We start from the raw sequence: 13,207 nt of genomic DNA on the forward strand, positions 1-13,207 counted from the left end.
TATCTTGTAATCTATGGGGAAGCTCACACTTTAGAGCGCTGTGTGCAGTGATCTAGTTGTCAGTTTGTAAGAAATATTTTCTGGCTACTACTCTGCATAAAATTATCATGGTGCTCATCTTCTGGTCCAGAATATTATGTCACTGACCAGGTAAATTTAGCTGAAAAAAGCCAAGTAGAGCGTGGAAGGTTGTGGTTTAATGCTATAGATGTCTGCACATATTAATAAAGTATCAGTTGTTGACATAATAAGTATGCAAACTTCTTGTGTTTTATGCAAAGTCAATTTATTTATTTTATATAGTTAACATTTCCTAAACATAAGAAATGCATTTAAATTTATAATGCAAACAAAATTACAAGTGCTTTAAATTGTGTTCATAAAGTGGCAGAGTTAAATCCAACAAACACTATTTACTGTATTGCAGATGAATAAGATTGTATTATTAAAGGGAAACTCAACCCTAAAAATAAGTAAGACACCCCCTAAAATTAAAAGTGGAGCAATCCTACATTTTTGTGATATTCTTTGCAGACAATGCAGAATAGAAGTTTGCAAGTAATGGAATATGAAGCTAACAGACACAAAATACTGTATTTTTTCATCAATACAACTGTCCATCTATTCATTAGAATACAGTTTACCTTTAACTCCCTAAAATCTATAAATACTGACTTATCTGATTTACATGTACATTTTACCCAAAGAGGTAAGCATTTATTATATGTACTGTAACAATGTGAGAAACCAGTGCATTGTTTACAAATGTATCAAAGAAGCTTTAAGCATCTGTAGAACTTAGATAAGAAAAAAAGTATGATACATATTTTCTTGAACACTCACAAAAAATATACAATAAACCTGCAATAAAAATCTGCAAGCAATAAACATGGTGATGCAATATCTAAAAAATACAAACGTTGCTGTAAATACAAAGGCACATAAAAGGATATGGAACAGAAATAATTTAGTTATCTTCGTTGCAATATTTTATAAAGCTTAAAGCTTGGTATCAAATTGTTTCTCTAAATAAAAATTTCATGACACATTACTAAAGCTGATGAAGATGGCATCTGAAATATATAATAGAAAAGCAACATTCCATGACATGAATAGAAAAATACAATTAAACAAAAAGAAATATCTGCAACCACAAACAGATATTTAGCTTTCCCTCAATTGTATAACATGTAGACTTTACTTAAAACAGTCTAAATATAGAGAACCTTCTTGTTAATGGCACAAGAGCATTGTCCAATGTTTTATAAGGTGGGTCATATTGCATATCTAGGACCCTCACACAGAGCGACCAGATACAAGTAATATGATACAGGCTATAGTGTTCTTAGGCATACTGTCACATAGAAGCCCTTGAGAAATTCCTTGTGTCTGTGGATCTGCAGTTTTACAACCATGATCAACATAATTTACCATTCACATAATGTCCATCAGCTTTGAAAAACAAATGCTACCACTGTTAGGTCTACTAAATATAGTAACTCCAAATGTACAGTTGTTAACATATTAGATGTTAAAGTTTTATACTCCAGTATTGCTACTAACCATAAAAGAAAAAACATTCCAGGTGCAAATAATATATCCAAAAAATGTAGAACAAAATTGAAATCTTGCTGCTTGCTATGGCTATTGGTTGTTATCTGTGTACCATATGTACCATAAGCACTGTAAATAAACTGCACTATGGCTTATTTTTGTCCATTACATGAAGAACCTCATCCAAAAGAGAAGGGCCCAAGTCAAGCTGCAGAGTTAGGAGAGATCCAGCCAGGTCCGAAAGAGACTCCTCTGATTTTAAATCATTGTTCTCAATTTCACATGGAATATGGCTGTCTTCAAATAAGTCAATTCCTTGCCAGTCACTATACTGTTCAGAGAGACTGGAAGAATGGCTTGACCTTCCATTTGTAGAGCATGATGCTGAACCACTGACCTTCCATGTGCTTCCACCGTCAAACTGATGCCGACTTTCATAAGGTTCACACTTCTCCAGTAACTTCTCTTCTAACACTGGCTCACAGCTAAGTCTGGGTGACTTAGAAGGGCTGTAGGAGTCCCTTTTGGAATTAAAAGTTACAGCAGATAACAGGGGCAGGACTAATGCTTGTGATCCGCCAATCGTTGGTAAGGAGATTGCATTTTTAAGAACAGGTGAAGATGTTTCGGAAAACATTGAGTCACAGGTGCTGTTTGCCCTGAAGAATTCATTGTGTCCAATCAAATGTCCATTTCTTGGTTTCCCTTGGTTACCCGGCAACAGCTCGTAATTCCCTTGAAGAAAAGAGATATCACCAAAGACGTCATGTTGCCCATCTTTGCCAATGTGTATAGTGTGCCGAAAATCTCCTAACGGTGGGCTGATCAAGTCTGAGGACAATACATCTCTCAATTTAAATTTTTTACCCTTTTTGTTGTTTCCAGCCTTCAAGTATATTGGTGTTTTAGCAGGCATCCTGGTGAGGTCTGAGCAGACAATATATAGTAAAATGATCAAACTGAAAGATTCTGTTGCAGTAAGATCACATTATTGGCTCTCCTGCTTGTGTATATAATCACCCCAACAAACTATATTCGTGTTTATAGGCTTCACAGACTTGGAGTGGGATAAGCACAAGTTTAGGTATTATTTGCCAAAATATATTGGTGACTTGTGGTTTGTGTCCAAATTAAGGGAACCTGCAGAGGAAAGAAAATAGGTTATCGTTAACAAGTTTTTCACAGTTCAACTGTTTCAACACAATAATTACTAATAGTACTGACAGTTCCAGTCTGCAGATTAGCTTTATGATGTGGATCCCCTCCACTAAACAGCATTAAAGTAAATGGTTTAATAAGGTCGTGTTGGCCTTTTTATGACTACACCATTTTTTGAAGTCAATGCACTTTTCATTTGTCAATTTGCTGCCTACATCTTTGTTGTTGGGGCTTTATATTACCTTCAGTGCAGTGGCTATTAATATTTATACATTAACACATCTACATAACAACAAAGCAATATGTGTATTTAAAGGTGTAAAGCTTCATACTGGCATAATAAATAAATGTGTAATATACAAGCAAACAAAATCTCCTGTTTTTTTTTATAAAGATAAGCATTTTTATAGAAGTTTTACATCTATACCTACAAATATAAATAATATATGCAATTAAAAGTAATAATTTTTTATTACTTTTGGAATACTCAAGCACTGAGAGTGGCCACTGTGAGCTGCAATGAATAGTTTTAAATATCCCAGATTTGTGTGTTATTCATACTTATTGTTCCTTCTATCTGGGAGGTAGAGTACAAGTGAGGAGGGGGGTGGGGCATCGCGAGGAGGGCAGGGCCAAAATGACAAGATTGATGATGATTTGCATCATGGAGGCCCTCAACTTACCCACTTCACTAGGAAGTAGACAGGATAGGGAGAATGGCCTTCTCTCCTGGGAGTCCTAGAAACTGACTCAGAACTCAGGAGTTATGTTGTTTAAGGACCTCATTTAGAGTCGGACGCAAAGTCCGATTTAGGCGCATCTAACCAAAAAACACTACCACGCATGTGCAGAAAGCTCCAAATCCGCCTGCATCTTGGACGCAATTAACACTTGCGACAGCTTGCGACTCACTACGAGAGAATGGGAGAAACGCGGAATTGTGAAGGCGTAACCATGTAAATGCATCCTAGTCGCAGTGAGGCGCAGACACAACTCACGTCAAAACAGGGCTAAAGCTGTGCGGCAGGAATTAGGTGGCGCAAGCGTTAGCTAGCTGCAGGAACTGCTCGCAGCTCGATAGGGTATTACAAGTGGGACACAACTGGGATTTGCTTGCAACTCGTAATACCCTACCAAGCTGCGGCACTCTCCCACTTCTACACTCCTTACACGGACTTTGCTTCCGAATCTAAATGAGGTCCTTAATGTTAGCAAATAAATTCTATACCCTGAAGCTATGGGGTGAACAGCAGCTGGAAAAGTATATCAGTCCACATCAATGTTAGATAACCTTACTCACTGTTTTGGCATAATCCAATAATAGTGGTGGTTGTGTTAGTGGACTGTGACCATACTTGCTGACCATACATCATTTTAATTCTTGTCAACAACCTAATGCAGAGTCCGGCATCAGTGTTCGAAACTAACATCATGCATGTGTCAAAAGCTGAATGTTAAAAACAGATTATTCAACTGCAAGGAGACATCTGTATGTTTCTTCGCTTTGAAGGCACATCTATAAGTATGTAAGGAAAAAATTAGATGGAAACAGATGGGGGGAATGGTGTACTTTGATCTCTGTGCTGTGAACTGAAACAGTGAAAACATTTTTTTTCACAGTTTATGTAGTAAGAAAATCTATTTTGCTTGTTTTGGGGTTCTTTAACATTTGAGATAAGCAATTTAATTTAATCAAATGACCATACTGTGTTATATATGTGAAAGAATTGTCTGCATTTTAAGCATACTTGCTTACTTTTAAAACCTCATATGACAAGTACAGGAGGGGGTCATGGCATTGCATAGCGGGGACAGGGCTTAAGAAAGCGACACCTTCATTAAGCCCCACCTTCACTAAGACCCAGAAGGATAACTACTCTTCCTGGAGTCTGGGGGGACTGCCGGAAAATCAAAAACATTCCCGAAATTCCAGGAGAGTAGGCAAGTGTGATTTTAAGTTGTCATATACCTTAAATAGAAACCCTTGTAAAAACACCAAATTACAGTTGAATTTTATGCCAGTAGGTGCAATGGCTGCCCTCTACATGCAGTAAGATAAAACCAAAAATTGCTTGTACAATATATTTATCATGTCTGTTAGCCTTGAAAGGTTTAAATGTTCCCTGAGCACACATCTCTTCAAGGAAGCTTATCAAATAATAATAATTACCTAATAATTTTGGTTACCCCAGTGCCATAAGTAACCATGCCAATTACCTCACCCCTTGCCTCATAACTACCACATTCTCTATAATAATGTACACTACACCCCACTATATGCTCCATTTCTCTGTCTATACTGTATGCAGACATGAAGCCACATTAACCTATGAGTAAGCATGCAAGGAAAATTAGTTCAGGACAGTTGGGTTTGGGTTAGAAACCACTGTCACATAACTAAAACTGTTAGGGGTACCAGGTGTTGAAAAAGCAACAATAACCACAAGACTACGGGAGGTAGACAAGGTTCTTTACATAATTCAATTACTAGGAAAAATTTAAAAATGTCCGGAAAGCAATAACTCAGAATTTCCCTGAAGATAATTGTCATTAAAAACATAATTGACTTTGTGTAATGTGTACCAAAAATGGACTTATGAAGTCTTACAATCTTATAAATACTTCCATTTGAAGTTGAAAGTGTGGCAGCAACATAACAAAAAGGATTGTGCCCAAAGATCTGGGGCCTGATTCATTAAGGAACTTAAATTAAGAAGTTTCTTATTTAAGTCTCCTGGACAAAACCATGTTACAATGCAAGGGGTGATAATTAGTTTTCTGCTTTGCACATAAGTTAAATACTGACTGTTTTTTCATGTAGCACACAAATACTTGATAGCTTATTTGTACACTGAAATTTAAAGTTGATATTTGTGTGCTACATGAAAAAACAGTCAGTATTTAACTTATGTGCAAAGCAGAAAACTAATTATCACCCCTTGCATTGTAACATGGTTTTGTCCAGGAGACTTAAATAAGAAACGTCTTAATTTAAGTTCCTAAATGAATAAGGCCCCTGGTGTTGATAGGAGGATCCAAATGCTCTCTCCACTTACTGGAAATCATTTAATGGTTTGGAAACACTTTCTCCATTATACATGAAGCCAATATAGTATAAGTGTAATATGGCAATAGCAAGATTATTTGTTCTCTACATTCTATAATTATGTTTAACTGTAGAAAATTAACATTAATCCTGACTACAGCTGTATAGTGTAGCCACATAACTGAATTTGAAATTATATAGCAAGTACATAAAATATTATTTCTATGTGTATTTATTGGATGTAGAGCTGTAAGATAGTGTTTAATTTTCATTCTTGCACAAATAAAAAGGTCAAGAGTAGAGATGCTGATGTTTCAAATATTTTACTATGTCTCTTTCCAAAATAATCATAATGCTGGTATGAAAAGGATTCTGAAAACATTTAAGAAAGAGCTTATTAAATAAAATAAAATAAAGCTGAATATTTATCGAGGTCTAGCATGTGTTAAGCTATCAGCAACCGGTTTCTATGAGAGTATGATAATATTGTCTGAGACACCAACATCAAAACTGCATTTGCATTATTGTGCCTATGACTGGGGAATGTATGTATGTAACATACTTTTTATCCCTCTGTGCAGCTATCAGCAAAATCAGAAGTTTGTCTGCCACTTCATTGCCTTCTCTATGTCATAGTTTAGGACCTTTTGTCCTTGGACATCCTCATAAACCACTCCCTATGGTGCACATACCCATTCTATTAGGCCACACTGCCAAATCATCATATTGTAAGACGTATATCATACTTCCTTCACACTGATAGGAGAGCTCTGGGAGAAGATAATGGACAAAAGCAACCCACAGAACTATAGTAAAATGTGATCTTTGCAAGTAGACCTACACACTTAACATAGAAACTAGATAAAGTCCTCTAACCATAAAACGTACATTCATCTGTTAATATTTACATACTAGTAATATAGCAAAGTGTCTGGAGACAGCATCTGCTCAGAGGACCCCCCCCCCGCCCATCCAATGAGGCCGTGGCCAGTGTACAAGGGACGTGCCAAGTGGGTTATAAGTGTGATCTATCTATCTAATCTCTGTAACCCATGTTCCATCACAGTTCCACCACCGTCCCTTGTAATTTCTTCCCCACACCTTCAGCCCCCAGAACTGTTATTCATCACCCCCACTTAATCACACCACCTCCTTCAACATCTCTCTTAATCCCGCTCCCACCTTCAACTTTCATCATCCCCTCACTATCTCCCTTCATCAATCCAATACTATCACTCTTCATCCCCTGCTTCTTCTCTTTACACGGTTGAACCTGCATTTGCTGACATGAGGTAAGTTAACTAATAAGCTAGGAGAGAGCCGCACTGTGATGAGGTCACCACAGCATTGTGATCCGATATAGGGGGAGGTACTGCTGCTCTAGCCGCTGCTTTTACTATGTAAGGTAAGAGAAGCGGCTGAGAGATGAGAACAACGTGTGCTGCCTGCTATTAAATTGCTACACACCCTCTGAGCCATAGCTTAGCAGGAAAATAGATTGGTGTTAGTGGCCAGTGCAGCTCCCAAAGGGGTGACTAGTGAATGCAGCACACACTGCGGTTGCTCCACACATACTGCACACCGGGTTTATATAAGACAATTGGAAACTAGAAAATATAAGGTTCCCTAAAAAGCGGAAAAATGCATGGTGCATCAGTGTTTGGAATAAATCAATAAATATGCATTATATGGGCCTGATTCCATAAGGAAAGCAAAGCGAAAAACGATGAGTAACTTTGTATGTTGGCAAAACCATGTTGCATTGGAGGGGGAGGTAAATTTAAACATAGTTGCCTACTCTCCCGGAAAGTCTGGGAGACTCCCGAATTTTTGGGGGTTCTCCTGGACTCCCGAGAAAGCAGGCAAACATCCCGGATGCAGCCATCTTGTCACGGGCACTAGGAGTCTTTACCCAGGGATCACCAGGTGATAGGCTTACCAGAGCAGTATAGGTGGTAATATGGTACTCTGGTAGCAGGGTGATCACGGAACAGGAAATAGCAGATGATGAGATGCTCAGGAAAGTCTATGACTAGCAGCACTGGCAATATGGAGGTAGTAATACACGAGGAACTGTATGGACAAAGGACACGTGAAGGTAGTCAGTGGTCTGCGGTAGCAAGTTGTACCACTGCTATAGTGAGGAGGAATGTCCAACAGAAACGAGGAGGTGATGAGAGTCAGCGGTCTGCGGATAGCAAGTTGTACCGCTGTCTGAGTGAAGGAATGGAATCCAAGTGGAGGTATCCGGGGAGTCAGTGGTCTGCGTTAGCAAGTTGTACCACTGCTATGTGAGAGGATACTGGAACAGGTGAAACTGTAAACAGGAGTCAGTGGTCTGCCACTAGCAAGTTGTACTACTGAATATATATGTGAGGAGGTGCACGGGGAGAGACTGCAACACAATATATACACGGGCACCTTGACTTTGATCCACAGTAATATGCACAATATAAATGTATAAATGACTGAACAACACTGCCAATATAGAAAGTCTCTTGAAGTAATCCGGCATGAGATAACACAGTCAATGATGGCAGTAGAGTCAGCAGATAGTAAACTCCAGAGGAGAACCAACACAGTCCAGCAAGGTATGCAATACACAGCACAGTCAATGGGAAGTATGCATACCGTGGTTCAGGAGAAGGCAGTCAGACAGGAGTGCAGAGATACCTGAAGGGCAGGAGGCCAGCAGGATACAAGTCCCTGGATGGGTGAAGCAGGGGTCTAGCAGGTGCAGCGCACAGGTAGGTAGACCAGCAGGGAACACAGGAAGGCGTGGAGAGCGGATCAGCAGTAGATGGATGAGTAGCGCTGAGAAGTAACAGCAGCGGGTCTCTGCGGGAACACGGAGGTAACCAATAGCAACCAGCAGGTGCAGTAACGATGGGACACCGGAGCAGAGTTGAACTGGAACAGATGATCACGGAGAGTAGCGGGTAGCAATAGTGGCAGCAGACTCAAGGAAACACGGTAGAGTAGACAAGGACTGAAGACTGAAGCGCACAGAGGCAGCGGATAGGAATCAGCTAAACAGTCACGATGAAACACAGACGGGTTGCAGGTTGAAGACTGTAGTGCACGGAGGCAGCGGATAGGAATCAGCTAGCAGTCACGATGATGAAACACAGACGAGTTGCAGGTTGAAGCCTGTAGTGCACGGAGGCAGCGGATAGGAATCAGCTGGCAGTCACAATCATGAACAGGTGAGTGGATGTGGTTGAAGCCTGTAATGCACGGAGGCAGCGGATAGGCATCAGCTAACAGTCCCAATGATACATGGTAGAGTTGAAGTGATTAGAAGACTGTAGTGCACGGAGGCAGCGGATAGGAATCAGCTCACAGTCACGATGATATAGTAGATGGTAGAAGTGGTATGGGAACCACAGTAGCAGAAGTGGTTTGGAAACCACAGAGGTAGAAGTGGTTTGGAAACCACAGGAATCAGCAGGGCTGAATGAACAAGGAAACACAGGAACACCTTCAGAGACTCATGGGGAATGAGACTCCAAGATCAGGCAACGTGGTGTTGACCACAGGTGCTTAATATAGGGAGGTTGCCTGATCTGCCAATTAAGTTAAAGGAACATACACTGAAGGTTTGGAAAGGGCTGCGCATGCGCAGTCCCTCAGGATAGAGGACGTCCACGGTTCCTAATAGTCCGGGAAGAAGCACTCACAGTCCGGTGAGTGACAGTACCCCCCCTTTTAAAGGTGGGCACAGAACGCCTGGAACCGGGCTTGTCCGGATTTTTGGAATAAAACTTCTTCAGAAGGGCAGGAGCATTAAGATCTTCAGCTTTGATCCATGAACGCTCTTCAGGACCAAAGCCCTTCCAATGAACGAGGAAACGGAGGACTCCTCGCGAAATTTTTGCATCCAATACCTCAGTAATCTCGAAATCCTCCTCCTGATGAACTTGAACTGGCTGCGGTGCTGAGGGAGGAGTCGAGAAACGATTGATAATAAGAGGTTTGAGTAAGGACACATGGAAGGCATTGGAAATCCGAAGATTCTTAGGAAGAAGAAGTTTAACACATACTGGATTGATAACTTGAATGATCCTATATGGACCAATAAAACGAGGGGCGAATTTCATAGATGGAACCTTCAAACGAATATTTTTGGTAGATAACCAGACACGATCTCCAATTTTTAGTGGTGGAATAGCCCGCCTCTTCTTATCTGCGAAAGACTTATATTTGTTAGATGTCTTCTTTAAACAGGTTTTGACCTGAGACCAGATATTTTTGAAGGTCTGACAAGCAGTCTCCACAGCAGGAACTTGGGTGGACGGGAGGGCAGGAAATTCCGGAAAAGACGGATGGTGACCGTAGACCACAAAGAATGGAGTTTTGGATGATGACTCATGGTACATGTTGTTATGGGCGAATTCAGCCCAAGGGAGCAATTCTACCCAGTTGTCTTGGTTGGCTGAAGAGAACATCCTAATAAAAGTCTCAAGATCTTGATTGACTCGTTCCGTTTGTCCGTTAGATTGCGGATGGTAAGACGATGAGAGTGCTAATCGTATGCCCAAGGTTTTACAAAGGGCCCGCCAGAATCTGGAAACGAATTGTACTCCTCTATCTGACACAATCTCAGACGGACATCCATGGATGCGGAAGATTTCTTTAATGAAATGTTCAGCCAGAGTAGACGAGGAAGGTAAACCGGACAGAGGGACGAAATGAGCCATCTTCGAAAATCTGTCTACCACTACCCAAATAGTATTGTGATTCTTACTTGGTGGCAAATCAGTAACGAAATCCATACTAATATGGGTCCAAGGCTTGGACGGAATGGGTAGTGGTCGCAGCAACCCTGCTGGAGTTCTGCGGGAGGATTTGAACTGAGAACATAAATCACAGGAAGCAATAAACTCTTTGACGTCTCTCCTCATTGAAGGCCACCAGTAACTACGAGAGAGAATCTCAAAGGTCTTATGTTCACCGGCGTGTCCAGAAAAACGAGAGGCATGGAACCACGAAAGGATTTTCCTCCTCAGAGTAGGAGGCACGAGGGTCTTCCCAAATGGTAGCATTTTGGTGGATGACGCAGCCAGAGAAATACATTTGGGGTCTAGAATAGCATGGTTGGGAACCTCTTCTACATCAGAGGACGTCACAAAAGCTCGAGATAGAGCGTCAGCTTTCTTGTTCTTAGCAGCTGGTTTGAAGGTTATAATTAATTCAAAACGGGAAAAGAAAAGAGACCATCTTGCTTGACGAGGGTTCAAGCATTGAGCAGATTGCAAATATGACAAGTTCTTATGATCCGTGAAGATCGTCACAGGATGGCGAGCTCCTTCCAACAAGTATCTCCATTCCTCTAATGCAGCTTTGATGGCCAGCAACTCCTTGTCCCCGATAGTATAGTTTTTCTCTGCGGGCAGAAGACCCCGAGAGTAGAAGGCACAAGGATGTAATTTTTGTTGCTCCGAGCGTTGGGAGAGAATAGCTCCTAAGCCCACATTAGAGGCATCTACTTCTAGGAAGAAGGGGAGTGTCACATCAGGTTGTCGCAGAATGGGAGCAGACGAGAAGGACTCTTTGAGGATTTGAAAGGCTTGGAGAGCCTCAGATGACCATTGCTTAGTATTAGCCCCTTTCCGAGTTAAGGCCACAATGGGAGATGCAATGGATGAGAAGTCTTGAATGAAGCGTCTATAGTAATTGGCAAAACCTAAAAAACGCTGGATGGCACGAAGAGTAGTTGGCTGAGGCCAATGTAGTACAGCATTTACTTTGTCTGGATCCATCTTCAGGCCAACTCCGGAAACTATATACCCCAAGAATGGAATCTGGGGTAACTCGAATGAACATTTTTCCAATTTACAGAACAATGAGTTTTTCCGTAGTCTGGAGAGGACCTCTGCCACATGTTGGTGATGAGAAGGCAGGTCCTGTGAGAAGATCAATATGTCGTCCAGGTAGACAACGACACATACATATAATAAGTCCCGAAAGATCTCATTGATGAAACCCTGGAAAACCGCGGGGGCATTACACAGCCCGAAGGGCATTACTAAATATTCGTAATGCCCATCTCTGGTGTTAAACGCGGTCTTCCATTCGTCACCGGAACGGATTCTAATTAAATTGTAGGCACCACGAAGATCCAACTTAGTAAATATCCGAGCTCCCTTGATGCGATCAAATAGCTCAGTGATCAGCGGAATGGGATACCGATTCTTGATAGTAATGGCGTTGAGTCCACGAAAATCTATACAAGGGCGTAATGATCCATCCTTCTTTTTGACGAAGAAGAACCCAGCTCCAGCGGGAGAGGTGGAAGGTCGAATGAACCCACGCTGGAGATTCTCCTGTATGTACTCAGATGTGGCTTGAGTTTCAGGTAACGAGAGAGGATAGACCCGACCCCTGGGAGGAGTCTTGCCAGGTAGAAGGTCGATCGGACAATCCCAAGAACGATGAGGAGGAAGACGTTCAGACTGAGCTTTATCAAACACATCGGCAAATGAAGCATACTGAGGAGGGAGTCCCGGGGAGGACGATGAGATGGAAGATTGCTGTACTTTAAGAGGAATAACTTGAGAGAGACAACGATGGTGACATTCAGGCCCCCAAGACGTAACTTGAGGGGTGCGCCAGTCAATCTGGGGAGAGTGACATTGAAGCCATGGAAGGCCTAAGACAATCGGACTTGTCGTAACAGGAAGAATTAAAAACGAAATTTCTTCATGGTGTAGTACACCAATCTGAAGGGTTACTGGAGACGTACTCTGGGTGATGAGACCATTGATGAGACGTGATCCATCTATAGCCGTCACAGTAATGGGTGTTTTTAAAGTGATCACTGGTAGGGACCATTGATTCACTAGTGATTTAGAAATGAAATTTCCTGCTGCTCCGGAATCAATCAATGCCTGTGACTCAAAGGATTTGGTAGCAAAGGAAATCGTAACATCGAAAGCGCAGACTTTAGATTTCATAGACAATGGAGAGGACTCCAGGGACCCTAACTTCACCTCTCCAGAACTAGTTAGGGCCTGGCATTTCCCGATTTCTTAGGGCAAGAACTGAGCATATGTGTGGAATCAGCACAATAGATACAGAGTCTATTCTTTACTCTTCGTTTCCTCTCTTCTAAAGATAATTTGGAACGTCCTATCTCCATGGGAATCACAGAAGGTGAAACTGGACGAAATTGAGGGTTTAAACGAAGAGGTGCTTTAGCAGAAGTTGTTTTCTCAGATTCTCTTTCACGAAATCTCATGTCTACACGATGGCAAAGAGAGATCAAATCTTCTAGTGACGAAGGAAGCTCTTGGGTAGTCAGTGCATCTTTAATTTTATCGGAGAGCCCCTGCCAGAAGGCGGCAACTAATGCTTCAGTGTTCCACTGAAGTTCAGAGGCTAAGATCCTAAATTGAATGACATACTGTCCTACTGTATGGGAGCCTTGTCGCAAACGAAGAATGCTGG

At 41.4% G+C, this 13,207-nt stretch overlaps 1 protein-coding gene across 2 annotated transcripts in view; it reads right to left on the reverse strand.

Moving 5' to 3' along the window:
- Positions 1 to 328: 328 nt before the first annotated feature.
- The window catches only part of CDC42EP3 (CDC42 effector protein 3), a 34,457-nt gene continuing 21,578 nt past the window's right edge, over positions 329 to 13,207 (reverse strand). For both annotated transcript variants that reach the window (XM_075203725.1, XM_075203726.1), the window contains exon 2: positions 329 to 2,694. In XM_075203725.1, coding sequence (XP_075059826.1) covers positions 1,700 to 2,470 — 771 coding nt within the window. In that variant the 5' untranslated portion in view covers positions 2,471 to 2,694 and the 3' untranslated portion in view covers positions 329 to 1,699. The remainder of the gene's footprint in view (positions 2,695 to 13,207) is intronic.

The sequence above is a fragment of the Mixophyes fleayi genome, chromosome 3 (assembly GCF_038048845.1).
Source record: "Mixophyes fleayi isolate aMixFle1 chromosome 3, aMixFle1.hap1, whole genome shotgun sequence".
Lineage (NCBI taxonomy): Eukaryota > Metazoa > Chordata > Amphibia > Anura > Limnodynastidae > Mixophyes > Mixophyes fleayi.